This window comes from Zonotrichia albicollis, chromosome 22, assembly GCF_047830755.1.
Source record: "Zonotrichia albicollis isolate bZonAlb1 chromosome 22, bZonAlb1.hap1, whole genome shotgun sequence".
Classification (NCBI taxonomy): domain Eukaryota; kingdom Metazoa; phylum Chordata; class Aves; order Passeriformes; family Passerellidae; genus Zonotrichia; species Zonotrichia albicollis.
Genome location: NC_133840.1, coordinates 7,861,863 through 7,886,590, shown reverse-complemented (window position 1 = coordinate 7,886,590; position 24,728 = coordinate 7,861,863). Strand labels below are relative to the sequence as shown.

General features: G+C 44.0%; 1 protein-coding gene across 3 annotated transcripts in view; it reads right to left on the bottom strand.

The window, feature by feature from the left end:
* LOC102065484 (sphingosine-1-phosphate transporter SPNS2) overlaps positions 1–24,728 on the bottom strand; it is a 137,132-nt gene that overhangs the window by 27,643 nt on the left and 84,761 nt on the right. For 2 of the 3 annotated variants that reach the window (XR_001333200.3, XM_005494186.4), the window contains exons 5-10: positions 23,067–23,133; positions 20,357–20,499; positions 19,101–19,253; positions 17,222–17,411; positions 11,141–11,206; positions 3,053–3,151 (exon numbers count right to left, since the gene is read on the bottom strand). Coding sequence is in view for 1 of the 3 variants with exons in the window: in XM_005494186.4 (XP_005494243.1) it covers positions 3,053–3,151; positions 11,141–11,206; positions 17,222–17,411; positions 19,101–19,253; positions 20,357–20,499; positions 23,067–23,133 (718 nt within the window). In the remaining 2 variants the exon portion in view is untranslated. The remainder of the gene's footprint in view (positions 1–3,052; positions 3,152–11,140; positions 11,207–17,221; positions 17,412–19,100; positions 19,254–20,356; positions 20,500–23,066; positions 23,134–24,728) is intronic. The other variant, XR_001333201.3, reaches the window with a different exon arrangement.

The following is a 24,728-nucleotide window of genomic DNA, read 5'->3' as shown; positions in this document are numbered from 1 at the left end:
ACAATAAAAGTTATCAATATTTAAAGAGACATGAAAAATAGCCACACATATGTGCTCCCTGCCACTTAGCTTTTAAGCACTAATGTGTATTTGCTGCTTTGGGTGGTTTAAGGAGCTGCAGTGCAAGATTTGGAATGGGTGAAGTGACAGAAAGTCTGAGTGTGACCCTGAGCTCCAGGACACACCACAGAGCACAGCAGCAACTGCACACCTGAGGCTGATCAGCACCTTCTGTGTTGTATACAGGGATTTTAAGATCAATACCACATTTATTGGTATCCAGCAGAGATAACTGCCTGCCACAGCTCGGTCCTACAAGGACAAAGGTTCTTTATTAAGAGCATTGCTGGAGGGAATCTCACTATAAACTCACCAAAAGCATGTAGGATTCCAGCCATGTTTGATCAAAGCACTGCTCATTTAGTGAGGGAACTCCAGGGAATTCTGTGAGCAGTTGGCAGACACAGCAGATCCCAGGTGAACCCAGGGGATCAGGAGGTTGAGTTTCACCCATCCTGAGCCTGCCTGTTACTGCAGCTCACAGAATCATTAAGGTTGGAAAAGATCCCTGAGATGGTCAAGTCCAACATGTGATTAAATATCACCTTGTAAACCAGAGCAGAGCACTGAGTGCCACATCCAGTCATTCCCTGGACACCTCCAGGGCCTTCTGCTGCTCTCCTTCAAAACCCATCCCTGCTCCTGGTCTGCCTTGTGAAGGTCTGGAGCCACAGCAGTGGGAGCTGATGCCCTCAGGGTGGGGATTCCCAGAACTGTGGGAATTAGGATCCCAAATTTCCCTAAATCCAGAAGGAGCAGGTTCCTCAGCCCTCACAGACTGCCCTGAAAACCCTGGTCAGAATCTGGGCCCCTTCTGCAGCCTGCCCAGCTGGGGCTCAGTGCTGCAGGGGGTTTCTCCATCCTGCACTGCAGCTGGACAGTTCCTGTGCTTTGTAACACCCAGGGGCAGTGCCTGCCTTAGCTGTGGTGCAGAAGTTGGCTGTCCTTTCACTTTAAATAGTATTTGTTTTCTGTGTTATGTGGAGCTGGAGCTGACCTTTCAGCCCTGGTAGCAGAGGGAGGATGAATCAGCCCAGCCAGAAAAGAGCTGCACAAAGGGATGCTGGCTCCCTTCATGGCATGAGGGCTTCACTCCTCCTCCTCTGCACAGAGCCTTGGGCCTGCCTCACCTCCTCCCAAATCACAACTGCCCGACAATTACAGCATTAGAAAAGGAAAATAATTCAAAAATAATAACCAATAATTCAGAAATAATTTAAAATAGTAACAAATATTTTCTCAATCTAAAGAAAGCCTAATTTGCAGCTATTAAATTGAGGCTATACATATTTCAGCCAGAAATCCTTAACTCACAACTTGCTTGATCTCTGAATACCAGGAGGGCAAGGCACATTATTTCTACAACCAAAGACCTTTTATTTTTAATCCATGACATCAAAGAGCCCCAGGCAACTTTCAAGAATAATTGCAATCATTCAGGGCCCTGGGAATTCCTCTTGGACATCCCTCTTCTGTAAGGGAAAGGCTGAACATGCAGCAGTCACCTGAGGCAGCCTGGCCTGCCCCAGCCCTGCCTGAATCCTTCTCCTCTCCCACACTCCCCACATCATGCTCTGCATGAAGCAGCCTCTCCTGCAATTCCTTTCTTCTTGCCACCTTCAAATAACTTCTAAAATAAGATTGTTTCTCCCCAGGTGCCCAGAACATTGAAGTAAATAAAGAGTTAAGCTAAATTGAGCATTTTTATTCTCTTGAGAGATTTCTCATTTCTTTGGTCTTCTCACTCTTATCTCTATCTGCCTTTTCCTGTGTGCTTCAGAGAGCTGCAGAGCAGCCACAGCACTGCCACTCAAAAGTAAACATTGATGTATATTTAAACAGATATACTCACAAAATTAAGTATATATAAATAAATATGTGTAGCTGCACACACTGGTGTCTGCAGGATGAATAGATGAGCAATGATGGTTGTAAAAAATAAAAAAGCCCCACAGCCCCCAGCAGCTGTGTGTGAGCTGGAGGAGCACATCAAAGTCCTGTCTCTCAGGAGATGGGACCAGTGGAGATCCCAGTTACATCCCTGGAAGCAGCACTTTCAACACACCAGGAACAAGGTCACACATGGATTTCTGTGGGAGCTACTGTATTTTATAAATGATGATCTGTGATCTCTGCAACTCCATGCATCAAGCTGAAGGAAAAAGACATTTCCCCAGTATATCCAGATTTCTTTTCCTCATTACATTTCCCAGGCCTTTTATTTCCAACTGTGAATGTTCTCTGAGTGGCAGATTTTGGAGCTGGGTCTCTTGTTCTGTTCTGCAGCAGGACAAGGGTGGCATGGGAAGGGAGATCCTCAGTCAGACCAAGGCCAGCCACTGCAGCAGTCACAGAAAGGAACCCAAAGTGAGCACCCCAGGAAGGAACACAACCAAACCCCTGTTTGGGCACTGCCCAGGCTCCCCAGGGCATGGCCACGGCCCCAGGGCTGCCAGAGCTCAGGAGAGTTTGGACACTGCTCTCAGGGATGCCCAGGGTGGGATTGTTGGTGTGTCTGTGCAGGGCCAGGAGCTGGGCTGGATGATCCTTGTCAGCTCCTTCCAGCCCAGAATATTCTGTGGTTCTGTGATTTACTGTCACACAAAGCAGGTACAGCTGTGTCTTGCTGCCCATAAACAGATATTTGGTTTCTGAGGCCAGTTAACAGCTAAACATACACAAGACTCTTCCAGCCTAATTTCTCTGGGCCCCATGTCCACACCACAGCAAGAACCCTCTCTCTTTCCAGAGCTGGAAACACCTCAGGCTACCAAGATGTGGTAGTTTATTTCCCACACCCAGGTAGTCCCCCCTGGCTTGAGCTGCAGCTCACAACAACCCAACCAGGTAAAGGAAGTGGCACGGCTCTGCAGCACTTCCCATTCTGCTGACAAACACAGGCCTTCCTTCCCAGCAGGACCTAACCTGGCATTTCAGAGGAGCAGTTTGGAAACCAGAGCAATCCCTGCCAGAGCCTGCTGTGAGCACTTACAAATCCAATGAGATAAGGACTGCCAGCATCTCCCAGGAGGTGTGAAGTGAAACTCTGCAAGGCCACTGCGGTTGCTCGGCGAGTTGGAATGACCACGTACTGCAGAGAAGGGGAAAGAAAAACAAAAACAGGTAAAAAAAAGCTGAAATAATAACTTGCCCATCTGCCTTGTACTGCTCAGGGCTGCACAAAACAAACCCAGACAGAGGCACTGGCCAGTCCATGGCTGGCTCAGGCAGCTGGGAGCCCCAGATACCCTCTGAGGGCTGAGGGAAGGAAGCTTTGCTCTCTCTGCTCCACTCTCAGCTTGCATTATCAGCTTTGCCCACAAGACACTTTGCTGCTGCTCCTCAGACTGCATTTTACTTTGCTGGTGGGAAGAATAATATTTAAAGTTGCTCAACTGTTGGGGAAGGTCAAACAGGAAAGCCTTATAAATATGATTGTCTGGCAAAAGATTTTGAGAATATGGAAACTGTAAGTGAGATTGAAATGAAAGCAAGCTTTGAGATCCCTCAGTTACTGAACACCTGGAAAACAATGGTGTGGCCAGCTGAAGGTAATCTCCTTTTGATGGAACAACACCCTCTGCTTGCAGACAGGCCCAAGGGTCAGAGCAGACCCTACAGCTTGGCAGAAGGGGCCCAAAGAGGAGTTTTTAGGGTTTCAAATGTAACACAGTGTGGTAATGTAGTGATTCTTATAGGCTGTATGCAAATGTTATAGGATTTGTATATTGTACTAGATTGGTTAGTGAGAATGAGAATATTCAGCACAGAAGAAGATTTATGGTATTGTAATGGGAACTTTGCTCTCTCATCCTCTCTTTACCACACTCTTGCCTTCCCTCTTTACTTTTCTCTCAGCCTGCTCTGAGCTGTGTTTGGCAGCTCCCAGCAGGGCCCTGCCCCCAGGCCCTGTGCAATAAACCCCAAGTTCCAAGCCCTGGTTTCAGAGATCTCTGCTCTCTGTCCATCCCCACCATCCCACCCTTGATGCTCCCACACTCAACCACCAGCCTTGCAATCAAGGGCTGAGCTGTAACCTGGGAAATTTGGTTTATTCCATAACAAAAGTTTCTTAAACTACTAGCAATCCACATCAGTATGAAAGGTCATGGTCACACATCCTCCCTTCCCACTCCATCTCTAGCCACTTCACATTTTTCTCAAAACTTTGTGATTCCATTTGTGACAAGTGACAAAGTCACCTTAGGAAAATTTTCCACAGCCAAGATCGTGTATTTTGGTCTGCGCTCCTCTAATAGGACATGACACCCTTAGCCAGGTCATGCAGAATCAGTCAGATTACACAGGAGCAGTGGAAAACACAAATTACTTCCCCATGAAGGGACTAGAGCTCACAGATAACAAAGCCTTAACCACAGAAGGGGATGAAAAATTAAAAAATAAAAAAACCCAGCAACTCCCTGTCCTGTGGAATGACCTTAATTTTATAATTCACTTTTTAGAGGCAGAAGAAAGTAATTGTCTCTGGCATAAATTGTTAAAGACACTGGCTAAGGACATCTGCATCAAGTCCACATATCCCAGTTTATGAATTGATCCTGTCTTGATTTAAAGGCTGGAAGTAATGAAGAATTCAATAGGTCTCTGAATCCAAGTGAGCATTGTTTCTGCCTGTAAGCACTGATCTCACTGTGCCTTTTGCAGTGCCTCTGACAGGAATGAGTCTTGTTCAGCCCTTTGGAGACCATGATCCCTTTTATTTATCCCCTTTCTCTCTGATGGGCTGCCTCCATATTTCTTTAGAACTCCTGGAATCCTTTCCCAAAGTAATTTATAAATGAAATGTGACATTTCAGGAATGGCCAGAGATACACACAGAGATCCTTTACCTGGACTGGCAGGGAGGGCTCACTCAGGACACAGGACTAAAGCACATTGCAGTGCCTGAACTGTTCCTCACAGGGCAGGGGAGCTGCCCTGTCTGCAGTGGAAAGAATCACCAGAAAACCAGAAACAAAAGAAAGAGCACTGAGAAAATCCACACTAAAATAGAACTGATGCCTATTTAAAATTATCATCTCATTCCAAGCACAGACAACTCTGAATTATGGCTAAAATTAGATTAAATGCTTTTCCTTAGGGTTCACCATGTGTGATCAGATGACCTGCCAATGCACACTGCTAATGCACTTTCATGCCATGTATTAAGCAGGCACCCTGTTCAACTTCTTTTGAGCAGGATAAGTTCAGATCCAGAGCACCCACCCAGCTGTGGATGTCAGGCCCTGCCCTCCTTTTGCATCCAGGAACTCAGAACATGACTTGAAGGGAGAAATCCCAAGAGGAAAATTAGCTCTAAACTTCATTAGAGACACAGAAATGTGCTGCAGGTCAGGATGTGAACAGTAGGAGAGCCCCACAATTCATTCCCACTCCCCCAAGAGGCAGATAATGGATGCAACCTGGATAGACCAGACAGAAGAAAGAATTAAAATTAAGAGTGAGTTATTTTTGTTCTTCCCACCTGGCCCAGTTCACACAGGGGCAGTGGAGAAATTGCAAGTTCTGCAAGAGCTCTTTGGGAAAGGGCATCTGAGTAGATAAAGTGAAATTCTACCCAATTCAAGATGTGAAACACAACATTTAAAATCTAAAAAAAAAATCTTTCTGTAAAGTTTATGTTAATCTGGAGAAAATAATCTGCCTGGTTCTGTATTCTATCCATTTTTGTAGCAAAAGGACAAAAGAGATGGCACATTTATTAAACATTTACCACTTTCAGGGAGTGGCAGTGAATTGATGCTAATTAGAAGAAGAAATCTTAATGATACCTGTATCATATGTGTGCATGCATATATAAATATTTATACACATGAATACACATTTATATATGTATATCATACATATATAATATGTACATATATAATATACATATATTATACTCTAATATATTCTAATATGAATACATTAGACATAATTTTGCATGTGTAGCTGTATTATGCAAACACAGTTTTGCAAATTAGGAGTACAGTTTCCGGCTTAACTGTAGAAGTTATTGATGGTTTAAACACCATGAAGTGCTAAAATTTGGTATATTTGGTCTGGAATTCAAGAGAGAAACGCCTCCCTCAAAGCAAAAACCCAACATGTAGCTAGCAAAGAACATGATCTCCTTGAAAAACATATTGGAAAGAAAGAAAAAAAAAAGCTTAAACCAGAAGCTCCAAAAAACAACAAAAAATACTCCACCCTATCCCTACTTAAAAAAACATTTTGTTCTGATGGACAGGAAGCAGTTGGTAGCAAACATCTTCTGTTCTTGGAAGACAGAAGTAAATTATAACTCTAAATGGGCATTTCAATACTAAAATAGACCTAAATTCAAACCATGCACAGCCTGGTTTGGACATCCCACAGAAACTGGAGGTGGGAGAGCCACAGCAGCCAAGGAGGAAATCTGTGGGATTGCCCTGGCTCATCCCTGATTCCGGGTTCAGCACAGGGATGGGCAGGGTGGCTGACCAAGCAGCTCTGCTCTTTAAATAGAGCTTCAGAAAGCCAGGGATGGCTGCTGACATCTCCTTCCTGTGATGAAACCAGCAGGAGATGGTCTGAAAAAAGATAATGGGGAAAGCCAAGGAGAGATCACCCTTCTCCCAGGAAAAGGCCACGAGCCAAAGAGGGAGATTCTGATGTGTGACCATGTTCACAGGGGTCTGAGGATGAGGGAAGAGATGAGGATCTGACTCCATGTTTCAGAAGGCTTGATTTATTATTTTATGATATATATTACATTCAAGCTGTACTAAAAGAATAGAAGAAAGGATTTCATCAGCAGGCTAGCTAGGAATAGAATAGCAAAGAATGATAACAAAGGTTTGTGGCTCGGACAGAGAGTCCAAGCCAGCTGACTGTGATTGGCCATTAATTAAAAACAGCCAACATGGGCCAATCACAGATGCACCTGTTGCATTCCACAGCAGCAGATAATCAATGTTTACATTTTGTTCCTGAGGCCTCTCAGCTTCTCAGGAGGAAAAATCCTAAAGAAAGGATTGTTCATAAAAGATGTCTGCAACACTGATATTTTTGTGTAAGTAAGTTTGAATAGAAACTCTACTCTCTCCAACACTCTGCTGCCTTTTCTGGGTCAGGACAATCCAAACTGGCCTCTTTCAGCACCAAAGACAAAGAAAACATGCACTAGCGCTGTTCAGCCACTGACAGAACATGGAATAACCCAGTTGTCCCTGCTGCTCAGAAAAGGGAAGGCTGGGATCCAGAGAGACCCTCCACAAAAGCCAGGCAGACACTAAAAAAATTACTAAAATTTTTTAGACACTAAAAAAATGTCTAAAAAAATGACTCCTAAATGAAGAGAAAGGAGGCTGCAGTGGTTTCCAGCCCCCAGCACCATGGAACAGAACACCTCCACCTGCAGCCCTTGGATGGTTTGGGCTGGGCTGTGTTCCCCCATTCCCAGGCATTCCTCACCTGCCTTCAAATCTAACCTGCAGCACTTGGGGTATTGTGTGGAGACACTCAGAGAAACAACAAGAACCTCTGGAAATGCAATTTATCTTTGGCTATAAAAATAGGGCAGCATTTTGTACTAAATAAATAACTGGGTTTTATTTTTAGGGAAGGTAATCAGAATAAAAGCGACATTCCTACGTGCCTATGGCACAGCTGAGCACCACTCTGTGCCTGTTTCAAGCCTAAAGGAAGACTCTGACTGCACAACAAAGCATCAAAGCAGCTTCTCCATGGCAGGTCATGACCATTTAGAAAGAACTGGTGTTTTAAAAGAAAACAGAAATATGCAGAGCAATTTTTTTTGCATGAATGTCAGGACTATGAATAAACTGGAGGATGGCTTTTCCCAGCAAAGTCCTAAAGAGACTGTGATTGAAATAGAGGCACTTTAAATTGTTTCGTGGCTCTTACACAAAAATTCCGAGCCCCTGTCCATCATCTCTGCTTTTGAGATGGGGTATGGATGAAACCCCCACTATTAGCTCCAGATTCCCACAAACCCCACACACTGCACATGTCCCAGAGTGTTCCACACTTGCCTGCTGCACTGAAGCTCATTCATTGTTGCTGTTATGAGGCAGTTTTAATGCTACTTTGGGGTTCTGGTAATTTTAAGGCCAATTTGCAAAGATGGCTGATGAAATCTGTTTCATAATTAGCAAGCTCCACACAAAACATCCCCCCTTTCCCCAAGCACCATCTGAGCATGTGCCTGGGAGGAGATATGGAGAGTTGTGCCCAGGAGAATCAGGGCTGTTTTGTACAGATTTGCATTCAGAACAAAATCAGCCTTTCAGGATCTCAGGCAGGGCAGAGCTCTGCAGCACTGACAGCTTATCAGAGCCAGCACTTGGCACCTTGGGCTGCAGAAAATACAGGAGCAGGGGAGGCAATGCAAGCACACAGCTAGGAAGAGCCAACAATTAAATTGGAAGATAATAAGCAAACATCCTTGTTTTGCCACGGAAATTAAACTTGCAAAGCCTCTGGAGGTCCTTAACAACTTGCCCAATAGGATTCTTAAGCAGTCATGGGATCTGTAAAACTTGGGAAAGCTGTGAGAGATCATCTGGGAGGCAGTTTCCAAAAAGCCTCACTCCTGGCATAATGAAATCGGTGTTCAAGCAGTATTGAGAGCTTTTATCCATGAAAACAGGGTAATATTTATGTATAGGATGAAAGTGTTGTTAAGCTTACGCTAATAATGCTTTTAAACTCCTTCCCAGCCTCAGGCAAGAACAGACACACTTCTGATTACACCAAATAAATAGTAATCAGGAAAATTAATTTGCCAAACATACAAAGTGCATCTGCTAAAGCATTTCCCCATCTTTGTCTGGCAAGGACTTCCCACCCAGCTGTGTCAGACGTGGCTGCAGCCTTGGCTCTCACCTGTTGTCAGCCTGAGCCCCCTCTCATCCCCTGTGTGCTCTGTCTGCTCTCCAGCCTCTCTGCTTCCAGCTCTGGCCTCATCTAAGTGATGTTTACATTTATTTCTTTAAAACTTTCACACATCCACTCATGCTGTTAACGCATCAAGCTGGGCATTATATACAACACTTAGTCCATTTTCCAAAACAGACCAGGGAACAGTGAGCTGAAAAGCTGGCAGCAATTACCAAAATCCATTTTTCAACATGGCTTTAGTTTCTTTGCTGTATTTTGGAAAATTGAGCTATTATTTCCAATCATTTCTTATGGAACTCTTTTGCACCAAAGCAACATAAATAACTGCAAATGCATCCCTACAAAATGCAAGTGACTATAGGATGCTGGTAAGACAGATGGCAAATCCTATAAAAGCTGTTAAAAAGCCACAGGATATTGAAGTCACATTGAAGTCAACACAAAAAAACCTCTGTAATTAAATGGGACAATGATGGCAGCCCTAATACCCTTGATATAACAGAGCAGTTGGTTGAAAATATCTTTTGGGGTTACCTTGAGACAGCACAGGTCAAATTTCAGGTCTGTCTCTGGCCCAGATTTTCTGGAAGACCTTGAACATGCCTGACAGGATCCTCCCTCCTGGCTGGGATCACCTCAGCTGAGCCCTCACCTGTGCCAGCCAATGTTAAGAAGGGCATAAACCAGCTGCTATTTAAACCTCTCCCCTAATTCTGAGTGGAGAGAGCTGGGATTGCTCCTGGGAACACCAGAGCCAGGAGCAGGATGCAGCAGGAAGCTCTGGCAGGAGGCAGGAATGAGCAGCTACACACATTGTACTGTCATCTCTTCCTCAGCACAGCTGTCTCCAGGCTGCACATCTGGGCAAGTGCTGAGATCCCAACTATGAATGGCCACAGCAGCCTTGAACTCAGCATAAGCTGCAAAAGCCCAGGGAAGCCCCACAAAGCTCTGTCCCATCACTGCTGACCTGGCAGGAGGAGCTTTGGGCATTAAAAGTACACCCAGAGTACACTGACAACCTTTGTTTCTCTGAGCTTTACCCCCACTGAGAGGAGTGGATTGAACCACCCACCCCAGCTCTCAAAGCGCTCCCTGCACAAAGGAGTGAAAGATGGAAAGTTCATCAGGCAATGCAGTGATGGCAACTGCAGAGCTACTTCAAAATATAAACACAGCCTTCAACTTCAACATAAACACAGCTTAAGCACAGAGGCTTGGAGTTCTTTGCTGAATCAATACATCAACACCATTATCTTTGCATCTCAGAATACTGAACCTGATTGTTTCCTTGCTGGTGTTTGCATAACCAGCAAATACAAGTCAAGGGAGTTTTCTATTGATGCCAGACTGATTATATTTTTAGTTCTGTCAACAAGCTGACAAAAGACCTCAGGAAAGTCCTGTAATGCTCCTGTGCCTCAGTGCCTTTCTTTTCATACAATCAGCAACACCCCCTTCACAACAGGGCTTCAACAAAGTTATGTTTGATGGGCTCTGATGGAAACCTCTACAAAACATGCAGAGCTCTTGAACAAATGTCCAGACTATTTCATGTGAAAATGGGGCTGCTGAGGTCAGCTTGCTGATTTAAAAGACTTAAAAAGCTCTGTGGTGGAGAAAGAATAGAAAATGAAGGACATGAGTTGAAAAGTCCCTGACAGTTTCCTCTCGGACAAGGTGAACATGGTCCAAAAATTCTTTATACTTTCTTTTCCTCTCTGCTCTCCCAGAGGTGGGCTTCTATTGTGTATGTGTTGAATGGTAGGTAGATGGGCTGCCTTTGTGGTCACAGGAGGGAGGGAAGGATTTCCTATAGCAGAACAAAGCTGAGTTATTGCTAACAAAGCCCACAGCCGTGCTGACGGTTAGGAAACGCTGCCTGAATTCTCTGCATGTGGGGTTTTGCACAAACTTAAAATTTTGGGAAATTATTTGAATTCAGAAATGTGGTCCTTTCTGGACATCTCTCCCTGGTGCTCAGAACAAAGGACAAAAAAGATCTTTTTTCTTTCTTTCTCCCTATGTCACTTTTCAGTAAGCAAAAATAATAATGAAAACCAGAAAAGGCTAAAGTAGGGATGAGGATCTAGAAGAAATTGTGAACTTCAGGTTGCTCTTGCAAGTTGCCAAACTGCTCTGAGCACAGAAAGATGCTGTTCCAAAGTGCACTCACCATTAGTATGTCTGCTGTGATAGCCCAGTTTGAGAACAGAAGAGTTTCTCCGATAAAAATGCAAATCTGTTGTAACAAAACACACAAAAAGGAGAAGATTTATTCACTTGACATTCAGAGGAAAAATAACCTGCCACAAACTTTCTTTTGTTGCTTATTTTTCTCATACCTACACAGCACACTCCTTGTTGCTGTTGTGGTTTATCCTGACTATCAAGAAACCATAGACTTGTATCAGAGCTCTAGAGGGCTGAAATGTTGTTATTGTAAACTAAGTTTATGATCTACAGAGCAGCTAAATTAAAGGCTGACACATTTGATTTTAGAAGAACATGAAAAACCAGCATGAAGAGACAGCCCCAGGCTTGCATACTTAGAATCATAGAATTGTTGAGGTTGGAAAAGCCCTTTAAGGATCATCAAGTCCAGCTTGCACTATTCTTTCTCAAAAAGCCAGTTAGAAAAGGCAAGAAAGCCACAGCTCCCCAAAGCACAGCTATTTCCATTCCTGGGAACCAAGTTTTGTGTTCAGCTCTGCAGCAGAGCAGCTGAGGTTCTCTGCAGAGAGCTGAGGATCCCTTCCCTCCCTGACAGCCTCACACAGGTAATATCTGTCCAGTGGGGACTGGAACTGACTCTGGCCTTTGCTACATCATTGTCTTGTGGTGAGATGCAATCCTTGGCTCTCTGGAGATGGTCAGCAAGAGCCAATAAAAGCCACAGAGCTGCAGGAGTGGCAGCTGTGCCATGATGTGACCACTGGCACTGTCCTTCCCACACACCCTGAGGTTGCCCAAACCCCTCAGCCCACCCCATCACTGCCAGGAATAATGTGCTTTATTTAGCAAGTCTTTTGCACTGACCTACAGAAGCTTCCTCTATTTGTTTCTAAAACTGTCTTTGTTTCCCAAATACTTTCCCTCCCTATCCCCTTTTTCTGTGACTGGATCTGCTTCCTCTGTGATGGTGTCTGAGCCAGTCATTTCAGCCCAGCTGGTCAGTTAGAAAACCTCTATTTCCATTTTCCCACTGCCCATGAGATTGGCTCTCCCTGGAAATGACAACTGCCAAGGTAAGAACACATCCAATAAACCAAGGTGCTCTCAGGAGCTGAAGCCATGTGTCCCATGGGTACCAGATTCATACTCAGACCTGCTCTGAAATCTCTCCTGATACAGCTTTGCAGCTGCTCTTGCTGGGTTCTGTGGCTGGAGAGACCAAAGTGAGCTTGGCAACAATGGAATCACACTTCTCAATGCAGCATCAACCTGTCCTGCCTGCTCCCAGCACTGCACACAGGCCACTGCTGCCTTCAGCTGGTGTGAACTGCACACATTTGAATTGCTACAGGCAGCAAGAAGGTGTCCCTTGCGCAGGAATTTAGCACAAGTCCTTTAAATAAATCACTGAAATGCTGCAAACTTCAGAGCACACCAGTTCTGAGCTGATGAATGGGTGTTTCAACAATCCATGAAACGTGATTAATAGGTGGGTACTGGTAAAAGGAAAAGAGGAACAAGAGGAAGATCAAAAAGTAGGATAGAAGATACATTAAAAATGTCTGCCCTTCAGCTGCTGATGGGGGCTTGTAAAAATGAGTTCACCCAAAGCAAAGGGCATGTGAGGATATGTGGCATTTCTGCAGAAGGGAGGCTCCAGGGAAACTTCCAGCAAATAGGGCAGCCCCAGAGCAGATTACAGCTCCTGAAATGCTCAGTTTGGACTCCTCACACACTTTTTGAAGCCTCATTTTACACTGAGACTTCAGCTCTACATATACATCTGTTTCTGGCTCCAGCTGGGCTGTGTAACATCTCACCACGTCCATTTGGTGTCTGCTTGCTCCTCTGTGCTTTTCTGTTTAAGTGATCCAATCCTGACTCCCAAAAATGATAAATAAAGCAGATTTCAGAGTGGACACACCAGCAGCTCTCACAGCAAGCTCTAAGCAGGTTACAAATGCCTTCCATGTCTGCTTGCAAAGGGTGTATCTGTCAATATCTTCATTATTTGCATTTCTCTCTGCAATGGTGGATAACACACCCTCCTGAATTTGGAGCAATTCTGCCTCCAGCTCAGTTCTGGGCAATATTGATGCCTCAGAAGCAGGCAGGTCACCAACAACATGACAACAGAAAGTCCCTGGGGTTGAGACTAAGATGCTGTCAAAGCTCTCTGGCAAGGTTTTACCCTAGGATTTGCTGTTTCTGCAAGATCATAAAATGTCTTTCAGGAATTGAAATAGATGTTGAAATTGAGGAATTTGAAACAGTGTCAAAGGAAGACAAAGCAGAGCATCTTTCTCCAGTCACTTGGAGATTTAAACAAGTGTAAAATCTGCAGTTGAAATGTCTCAGCAGTGAGATGATGATGCCACACACATAATGGGTTTCCAGGGACAGGTTTGAAAACCAAGTTTCAAAGAGTTTGTATTTCAGGAAAAATGGGACTTACAGATATGCAAATTGGTGCTTTAAGGAGCTGGATTACAACACACAAATCCACACACTGCAAGGCAAACTGAGTAAGAGACTGGACTATACAGCCAAGCAAGATAATAAAATAGAGAAATACAGGTGTCTGGGCAGCTAAATTATACAGAATTGTTGTTTTAATTCACCTTGCCAGCCACTTTACCACTGCCAATAATTTACTGGATCAGTAGGAAAAGATTGGCTGGAAAAAAGTCACCTGCCTACCTGCCTCAGGTGGGAGTGGCTGCTACAGAATGGAACAGCAACTGCCCCCAGGGACCAAAATCAATTGCAAGAAAGGACTGAGCAGGAGAGAAATAATACATGTGCTCAGGGGAGGGAGAGGGCAGACAGTACACAGCTTGTAAGGGGCAGGGTGGAAGATAAAACCCATAAAACCAAGAAATGAAAAAGCAAGGGCTCTGCAGGCTCTTGCTGGAGTGCTGAACACTTCACTGAAGCTGATGCCTCTATCAGTCAGCAACGAAGCTCTCAGCTGTTGACTACGGCAGGGAGGAGATGGGGATCTGGTGGCCACTGCAGCTCTCTCCCAGTGAGAGGGAACATCATCTCGTGGGAGCCCACATAATTGCTTGGAAGTGAGAATTTTAAGGCTCTGAGCCAAGGAGGGTTGCAAAAACATTCACTGTCAATTTTTGCACGGTGTGATCCATGGCAGAAGCCTAAGGACAGTCACAGTACAGAAGCTGGCAAATACCACCATGCTGGGGGACAGACACTGCCCTACCTTCCACAGACACAGAACAGGATGTGAGCCAGCACAAGCTGTCAAGGAAGATATCAGAGACACGAAAATCAACCCATAAATTTTACTGTATTGCTTCCAGAAGGAGATTTCATCATGGATTTTGAGATAAGGAAGGTAACCTAGCCCATCATTCTGCCCACCAGCCACAGAACACTCTTCTCTTCATTATGGACCAATGAGACTTAAAATAAAGAGCAATGAGAAACTGCCACACCATGCAACCTGGCAATGCAGGTCCCCTACTCCCATTCTCCTTGAAATACAAGGAATTAAACTCTCTGGAAGTCTGCAAGATTGCCACAGCTCTTTGAATAGCATGGAAAAACATGAGTTTGTGTTAGAAACTTGCCTTGGAAAGTCAATTCAGTGTGGCATTGCTACAATAATGAGAATAACGAGACATGGTAGCTCCAACCCAGACCTGTCCCCTCTTTCTGGGCATCAGGTTTCCAGCAGCAGGGAATTTGGGGCTATGGAGAGGCAAAGCTTCTTGCTTCAGCCTATTAGATCACAAACAGGCTCATATTCCCTACGCCTCCTCCATATGCAGCTCTAACTTCCTTTGCAAATCATTGACTCCTTATTAGATTTACTGCTCATCCATAATAAAATAAATTGCTTCAAGGATTGTTTAAATGATACAATCTATATTTATATACTTAAACAATGCAGAATAGTCACATGGCTATTAAAAAAATAGAAAAAAAATATAAAAATGAGATTAATAGCCACCTCCTGCTGCACAATTTCTGAAAACAGTATTTCCAGCCTAGACAAGGAGAAGTTTCTGTATAAAGAGACTGAACACCTCAAATGAACATGTCTGTCTCTAGGTCTGGGAAAGGAGAAAATCACAGCTCTGTCTGCACACAGAGGTGGAGGGAGCAGGTGAGGGGTGTGATAGATCAGTGAAAGGAGGGTAACCAGTAACACCCTCTCACAGGTTGTCTGAGGTGAGCATTTTCTGCCAGTTCAAATTTTAGCCCATGGTCACAAACCAGAGACCTGAATCTTAAATAGCCAGAGAAGGTATTCTTGGCTGTGTCTTAATGATTTTGAACTTCCACTCTTTCTGGTTGTGCTTGCCTTTAACTGTGGCAGCTGCTGAAAGACTCAGCAAATAACCATGGCCAGGCCAGTGTGGAAACACAGAGAAATGAGGAACAGCCCTTGGCTGGTCACTTGTACAGGAACTCTCCTTGCTGGATGAGCAGGTGCTGCAGTGTGGAATGAAAGGATTTTCAGAAGGGATCCCACTACTCCAAATATCTCATACTTTCCCTTCATAAACTTCTCCCAGGTCCCAGGCTTCTCTCATTCTGACATTAAAAGGGAAGCAGAGACTTGTTCAGTTCCTGGATTTTTACTCCCCGCTGAAAGCAAGATTCTAGCCCGAGGCTGGATTATTTCAGTTGAGCTTTTCTTTTTCCCCTAGTCTAACTAAAAGAGGGTTGGTTTAGATGAGATGTAAGGAAGGAGTTTTTTAAAAGGTGGTAAAGCATTGGCACAGGGTGGCCAGGAGGTGGGGGATGCCTCATTCCTGGAAATATTCAAGGCTGGATTGGAGGGGGCTCTCAGCAGCAAGGTCCAGTGCAAGTGAGGGTTGGATGACCTTCAAAAGTCCCTTTCAACCCAAACCATTCTATTTATCTAGATCTATTTGATATCTTTTAATATAATTCAATTATAAGCACTCAGGGAGGGGCCACATTTTAATCTGCATTTGTGCAGCATCAAGTATTGTAGGTTCCTGGGCTATGGTAATACAGATAACAAATTGAAATTACTGGCTTATTAATACTGGCCTGGTGCAATCCACCTGGTTATGGAAATGAATGGCACTGAAAGGGAGCCAGAAGCTTGCCCACAGACAAATTACACTGTAATTGTCATCTGGTACCACTGCAGCTACATCACCCTCACTGCAAGGGAAGTGCTCAATTTTCCTGTACCAAAACATGAGGCAAGAGCAATAAAGGTGTGGATTGAGGTGCACATAGAACAGCCCAAAGGCTGTGGGTTTCCATGGAGCTCTGAATTCTGATGGCAGCAGGGATAAGCAGCTGACATTTCAGGCACACTTAGACAGAGCCAGAATGCCAAGAGGCAAAAAGAAGGACATTCAGAAGGGCAAAGAGAACATCCCAGGCTTTCTGCAGGGGACAATGCACACAGCCCTCAAGGAGTTTGGTAGGGTGTTGGGGAAGATGAAACAGGAAAGCCTTACAAATATGATTGTCTGGCAAAAGATTTTGAGAATATAGAAACTATAAGTGAGATTGAAATGAAAGCAAGCTTTGAGATCCCTCAGTTACTGAACAACTGGAAAACAATGGTGTGGCTGCTGAAGGGGATCTCCTTTTGATGGAACAACACCCTCTGCTTGCAGACATGCCCAAGGGTCAGAGCAGACCCTACAGCTTGGCAGAAGGGGCCCAAAGAGGAGTTTTTAGGGTTTAAAATGTAACACAGTGTGGTAATGTAATGATTCTTATTGGCTGTATGGAAATGCTGTAAGATTTGTATCTTGTAGTAGATTGGTTAGTGAGAATGAGAATATTCAGCACAGAAGATGATTTATGGTATTGTAACGGGAACCTCGCTCTCTTACCCTTTTACTCTGTTACCCTTTTACTCTCTCACCCTCTCTCCCCCTCTCTCCTCTCAGCCTGCTCTGAGCTGTGTTTGGCAGCTCCCAGCGGGGCCCTGCCCCCAGGCCCTTTGCAATGAACCCCAAGTTCCAGACCTGGCTGCAGAGATCTCTGCTCTCTGTCCATCCCCCCCGTGCTACCCAAGGCTCTTACAGCAGGGCTGACATATGGAAAGGATTTGACTCACATAGGCTCCCACGATGCTGCTCTTGGCTGCCACGAAGATCAGACAGATGAAGATGGCTGATCCCAGCATTCCAACAGCACAGACAAGAGGATCAGCTCGCTGGGTCTTGGACCTGCACCATTTGGTGGCTCCTGCCCCTGTGATTACACCCAGGAAGCCAGTGAAGCATGTGATTGCTCCAAAGATCAAACTGTCCAAAAACAAAAAATAAAAAAAAGGAAGGTAAGAAAGAAAATAAGAGAAAGGTGGGAGGATTTTTTTCCCCAAAATGGGCATAGTCTTTGGGTATTATTATTTTATTAGGTGATATTATTTTATTAGGCATTATGTATTATTATTTTATTATGTGTTATTATTTTATTAGAAATTATTATTTTATTAGGTATTATTATTTTATTAGATATTAGGTATTATTATTTTATTATGTATTCCTATTTTATTAATAATAATATAATTATTAGGGTAAATTGACTTATTTGCACAATTTGCATAATGGCTTTGCAAATTTTAAATAAAACAAATGCTCATGGTTTTAGTCCTTTCCCCCTGCAATTAAGAAAAACACAGCATGTGAAATTTATTCTTGTACAAAGGTTTTGATCTGTGGGCAAAGGGGTGCAAAGGGCTCCCACTACTTCCTTGGGTGGAACTGGTGTTCCTAGGAAGAGCCCTGAACAGCTAATTATGTATACACAAACTAATTAATAACCTTTCATTGATCCTGTGAGGGGAAATCATGGACAGGCACCAGGAAGCTTCAGGGCAAGGAAACCTAACAAGACTCCAGTGATTTCCAACATACTTTGACTTTATAACTCCTTTCAGGCCACTTCAAAGAAGCTTTTTGCTGTTAAGTAACACATTTGAAATGAGTTAATTTCAATTTAAAGAGTCAGGACGATTCTCCATATGATATGTGCAGGACTTGGATTCCAGGGTCTTGGGCAACCACATCAGAGTAGCCTGAGGACAGTTCAAAACTGAGGTGTCATCAAGGAGGGGGAAATTCTCTTTGTAAACAGCAGACAGGCAGTCAGGCGGGAGCTGTGTGCTTTGTTCACTGCATTTTTGTGGAACAGCCTGAGCTTGCCTGCTGGACACTCTGGTTGTTGGACTCCAAACCACTAACTGCTTTAATTGAGATGGGATTATGTTATGGCAAGAAGGTTTCCCTAATATTATTTTCTCTCATGAGCTAAAAAGCAAAAGATCTGACAAAAGGCTCTTTTAGTATCCTTTATTTACCTGAAGGAATGCTTTTATAGCATTTCCTGGTTTGTGCCCCCATTGTAAATCACAAAATGAAGAATTACTTTTCATAGCTCGTGTGTTGCAAGTGATATTCCATAACCAGGACTGAAAACAAAACCACTGTAAAAGATCAAAAACTCCAGCCCAAAGTGTCCCAGATCTCTGGGACATTCTTCAGCAAAACTCAGCACACACAGCAGTTTACAGAGCAATAAAACAGAAACAAAAGCCTACAGGATTAGTCCCTGCAGCTTTAGGGAAACCATTCCAACCTCTGAATTACAGGCACCACTGGGGCCTCCTCACCTGCCAGCTTATTCTGCTGCTATCACAGATGGGTCTTAAGGAACCAAATTCTCAGCTCTCCAAACATCCTCCTTAAAGGATTTCTCTTTTCTGCTCTACTCTAAGAGCTGAGGTCATTGCTTCTCCCTTGGTTTGACTTCATGCAATGAAGAAGAGAAATAAAGCCTAGTTTACAATCCCAGCATTTCCTATCATTGTTACAAGGACCTGGAGGAAATTACAGACATTCTAGTACCTTGTCTCTGTGGGACTTACTGTTTCCTCTGGTAAATAACCCCCACCCCCTCTCCCCCTGTGTCAAGCAGCTGACCCTGGCTCTCACCTATCTTTGGTGCCACAGGGCTGGGAGCTGCAGGTCTCTGCTGTCTTCTGCACCACCTGTGCTCTGTGAAGGTACAGAGGGATCCACATTCCAAGTGCCCCCGTGGCAAAGGAGACAGCTGAGGTGGCCAGGGATGAGAACACATAGCTGCGGCTGGGAGACAGAACCAAGAGAGGGTTTAGTGACAAAAATGAAAAAGCAAGAGCCAGGGCTTCAGTGACAAAGCCCAGTGTTCCCCCACACCTGCCACCTCCCTTTGCCAAGGGGAAGAGGTAATACAAGGTATAAAAATGGAGAATAAAAAGCATGGAAAGTTCACATGTGATGCTCCACTGATAATAATAAACTGAACTCATCAGAGATGCTACACAGGGGCTGTTTGAGAAGCCAGTTAGTACTTGGTCACTAGGACAGGATATGTGAATTACAGGGCTTTCACCCTAATGTCACCTGTTTGCTTGGAGGAGCAGTTTCACTTCTCCCTCCCCATCCATGCTACCTTTATTGTTACTACTAACATAAACTACCTCCATAGAAATAATGATAAATTCTCTCACATCGCTTTTCACAGTCCTTTGGCACTGGATGACAATTCCAGGCAGGTATTCTAGCCAGTAGTTCCATCACAAGTTTCCCATCAGAATTACAAGATAACCCAGAATTCAGAAGTGAAAGTATTTGCACATTCACAGGCCAGATTTCTGGAAGGAAGTGCAGCTGCTGAAGCACTTGTGAGCATGTGAACCTTTATGCACACACAGAGTGCCCAAGCACATTCAGTTCTCATGGATTCAGCCACGGGTGGTTGTTCACGTATATTTAAACTTGCCATACTGCAAGCTTCTGTATGGTTTTTTATCTTCAATTGCTAAAACTCTCTTTTCCCCTCAGCAGAATAGCTCTTTTAAAGAAGAAAATGGATCTAAGTGTCTGAGCAGCAGTGGCACAACAATTAATACAGGAACACAGCAATTTCTACACTTCAAAAGCCCTGATTTGTGTGAAGTATGAGCCAAGAAAAGCAAGCTTTTTCTTAGATGCCAATCTTGGAAAGGTTAGAGCAAAACTTGGAATTCATCATTGTCACAGCAGTCAATACCTCATGTAACTGTGATTTTCTTCCTTAAGTGCACAGACTAAACTTCCTGCAACTCCCTGCATGTCATCACTTTCCAGTCTCACTGTGCTAAATCCAGACCATTGGATGTTCCAATTAAGCATTAGAGGCAAACCATGGTTTTTACTCATGCTCTTACTTTCTAATCAAGGCTTTCATGTCTCTCAGCCATGAAGTCCGAGCCTTCAGCTGCCCCCCAAGCTGTTCAGCATTTCCTCTTTTAGCAGCAGGCACAAATATCAAGATGAGTGTCCCTGTTATCATTCCCAGGAGTGGAGATACCTGCAAGAAAGGAGCAGAGAATTAGGGAATTAGGAGCCAGGAGGGGTTGCTTTGACTGGTCAGGAAGAAGCAGAATTCATCCTTTTGGTTTCAGTGACTGCTCCTCACAGCCAGTCAGGACCTGCAAGCATTGAGGCATCTGCTCCTGTCCTTCCTCCAGGGCATTCCCTGGACTCTCTTATCTCACTCTGGACACATGCAGCTTTGAAAATACCCCGAGTAAGGCAGTCCATTGTGTTAATAAGTACCAAGATTCATCTAAACATGATTCCTGACTGATGTTTAACTCTTTGGAAACCTGCTCCCAGCTGGGCTGAGAGACCAGCTGGTTTCTGGGTGAGTGCAGAGGCCTTTTAAAGTCAATCAGACCAGCTGAAAGATTTTTGGGTGTAGTAAACATGCTTTGAAAACCCTTGCTTGATACACATCCCTGTTCCAGCTAACCCACAATGGCTTCCTGTTTTCAGACATCTTCCTCAGTAAAACAGACCAAGAAACATTGAAAATTCAGGCTGGAAGATAGGGAAACAACACATTCAAGGGCTTGGTTTCCCAATATCCAACCTTTCTCCCAAGCACTAGGCAAAAATACAAAGATCCCACAGCATTTTGCAAGCTATAAGAACTATTCTTGTTTTGACAAGAATTGTTTTGAAATTCCATCATTGTCAGAATGGAAAATAGTTCCATCAGGAAAACAGGAACATGGATTTCACTGAACTAGCATCTCATCTAAATATGCTATTTAAAAATAATTCCTGACCAAAATTAAAAAAAAAATAAAAGGAAAAGCTTCCATTATTAACCTAAGAATGGCCTTTACACATGGAGCAGTGTTTCACGTCCAAAGATGACAAACTCACAATCCTTCTAGGGAAGGAAAGACAAAAGTATTTCAGAATTTAAAAGTCAGGAAAATCACTCATCCAGGAATACATTGAAGCCTGATATAGTATCCTTCTGACAGGTGAACAGAAGACACAGAACTGGTAAAAAGTACAGAAAATGCTGTTTTTTCTACAGCCAGATGATTGCAAGTGTCTTTGATGTTTATCTAAAAGCTTAAGTACCCATCAGGACAATATCCATGGGCACTCAGTAATGCTGCAGTGAAACACTTGCTTTGTTGTAGGATCCAGAGACAAAGCTGCCACTTGTCCATGTGCCCTTCTGTCTTTTTCAGCCCACTGAAGTGTGGATTATTCCTGACCTCTTCTGTATTTGGAGCCCACAGGAGATCACAGAGGGAAGCATCATCTTGGGGAGTCATTCCCATCTTGTAAGAGCACAATCATTGCCACGGGGATGGAAGCTGCTTTACTGATGTCTGGATGCTTTTTATATGTGCTGTGTGACTACAAAGCCTGAGCAATGGTGTCTAAAGCAACCCCACAGATGTGTGCAGCTCATCAGATTCCCCAGATTTTGTACAGCCAGGGAATCCTGCACCACTGTGTCATTTATAGTGGAAATCATGACCTGTAAGGGGTACACTCTTGCAGACAGCCTGGATTTCTCATGATAACTATGAAGACACCACCTGAAAAGTCCTAGTGATGATCTCTTTTCACAGATTAACCATTTGGGTTTAACAGACAGATTTGATTTTTCGAGAGTGCTCCAGTTAAAGCCCTGCTGACCAGAGGACAGGCTTTGGGGTTTTTACTTCTTGTGTTCACCTCTGCTCAAAAGTTAATGTTACACTTAAATATTTCTGCTAATGAGGCAGCATCCTCCTGGTGGGAAGCTTTAGGCTACTCCACTTTCCACTCTGGTGCACAGCTGGAAATTGCCCTGCACTCTCCCAGATGAACTGTTCATGGTGATGCTCCTGGCTTTGCTTACCCTGGGCATGGCCTGTGTCACAGAGGGTGTATTTGCTTCAGATGGGAACCCTTGCTTTTCATCACCAGCTGTTATAAACAGTGCTGGCCTGAGCTTCATGAGCTTCATGGTCGCCATGAAATGTCAGAGCCAGAGAATGCACCTCACATGCCACCCACAGCACCAAAGGTCAGACACCAGTTCTGCTGGGCCACTTCCTCTCAGCTCTTTCAAGACATCTTTGTGTGCAGAAGCTGTTTGTGAGCATGTGACTGGAGTGGATTATCTTTTCAGCCCATTTATCAGGGTCCCAAGAGGCGAAAATAGAAGGAAATGGAGTGTCTCAGGGCAGAAAAACAAGCGGAAACTGGAACAAAGTGTTTTTTCCTCAAAGCCGGAAGCCATTCTCAGAGTTTCTTGACAGCAGGAGACTGAAAGACTGTGGAGTTGATTTAAGGCCAATGCCTCGTCTTCCTGCCCCCATCAAAAAGTCATGATTGATTGATTGATAGCAAAGTGATTGGAAAATTCTTGCTCCCAAGCAGGGAAAACTCCAAGTCCCACAAGCCCACAAATCTTTGCTTAGAGAGTGCATCTGCCATGCACTCAACACCCACAGATGTAATCTCCAATCCTTCACCTTTCAGATACAATACCAGGTTGAGCCATTGTGTGATGGAACTCTTGATAACACTAATGAACCAATTAACTCTCATTAAGATGTGCCATTAAGAGGGACTTACCCGCAGTGCCCAGTGCCAGTCTCCAGCAACCTGCTTCACACTGGAGCCAGTGATGTAGCCCAGGCCACTGCAAGAAAGGCCAAGAGAGAGCTGGTCAGAGCTTGAAGTGTGCACAGTCACAGCTGTTCTTGGACAAAGGCAGAGAGAGGCACAACCAGCTGTGTGTCCTCAGCTCTCTTGTCCTACAGGAAGAAATATGGGGATTGAAGCAGATGGTGGATGGTATGTGACTCTACCCAGCAGTGCTGATCTAAAAATGTCCAAATCTGATAGAAATTTGGAAGTTTATAGCTGACCTTTCAATCTACAGTGGATGGAAAGAAAGACTTAAAAAGAATTTATTTCCCAATTTTACTTCTACATCAGGCCTTTCTCTGTACTAATATGAATATTGAACAATTTTATGTTCAAGCTTTCAGTTAACAACTACCCGTCAAGGACAGACCATATTCCATCATTAGATTTTTCTCTTCTTGCCACTAAATAGTACTTGGCTCTAATTAAGCAGGAAGAGTCTATTTTCTGTTAGCTTGGAAGAAAACTCAAGAAGAACATGCAAGTTTGATGGGAGACCTTCAGCCACATGTAAGACAAAAGGTGCATCAAAAGGTGAACAAAGGCACATTTCTCTCAACATGAACTGAAGGTAAATACCCTTTCTCAAAACTGCTGCATTTGTTGCTGAGACTGCCTTGGCTAAAGTTGCCAGGATTGCAGTGGGGCAACTGTGAGCCCCTCCCTAGACCTCTCCTTCCTTTATTGAAGAATCTGCTAAGCTTTGGAGGTTGTCAGCTATAACCTCCCTAGAACTGGACATTTTACCCACACAGGCCCCCAAATCAAGCCATGAATCATCACAGACTGGTTTGGGTTGGGAAGGAACTTAAAATCCATCCAGTTTTACCCCTGCCATGGGCAGGGACACCTCCCACTGTCCCAGGCTGCTCCAAGCCCTGTCCAGCCTTGGGCACTTCCAGGGATCCAGGGGCAGCCCCAGCTGCTCTGGCAATCTGTGCCAGGGCTTCACCACCTTCACAGGGAACAATTTCTTCCCAATATCCAATCAAACCCTCTTTCAGTTTACAAACCTTGTCCTGTCCTCCATAGCTTTGTAATCCACGCTGCTGCTGGATATTGAGACAATGAAGTCCCAGAATCAAGCTCAACAGGATGAATATTTGTAATTTCTTTTTAGTTCATTGAATTTTCTATGTGAATACTTGGAATCCTTGATCCTCTTGGCAAAATATTCCTTTCACCAGTTAAGGATCTGTTTCCCTCTATTTCCTCAAGAGCAAAAGGATGTTTGTGAGTTTTATCTCACAGGTAAGTGCTCCAGCTTGTAAAATGCACCACCAGAAGTTTTTCTCAGAGTTTGGAATGTGTTGCCCGTGGATTCCCTGCTGGAAATGAACCCATATTGCCCTTTTTCCCAGGATATTGTCCAGCTGTGGGAAATGGTATGCAAACTATGCAAAGCCACCTTGCTGACAATCTCACAATAGAGGGCCAGCCATTATTTTAAAAAATAAAAATAATGACAGATTCCCTCCTGTCCCAACAATCAGAGACTGTGCTGGGCTGATAAAGAAATTCCACTGAGAGAAAAAGTCAGCTAAAATATTTTTATTCCATTTCCACCCCATTGCTGTAAAAATGGAG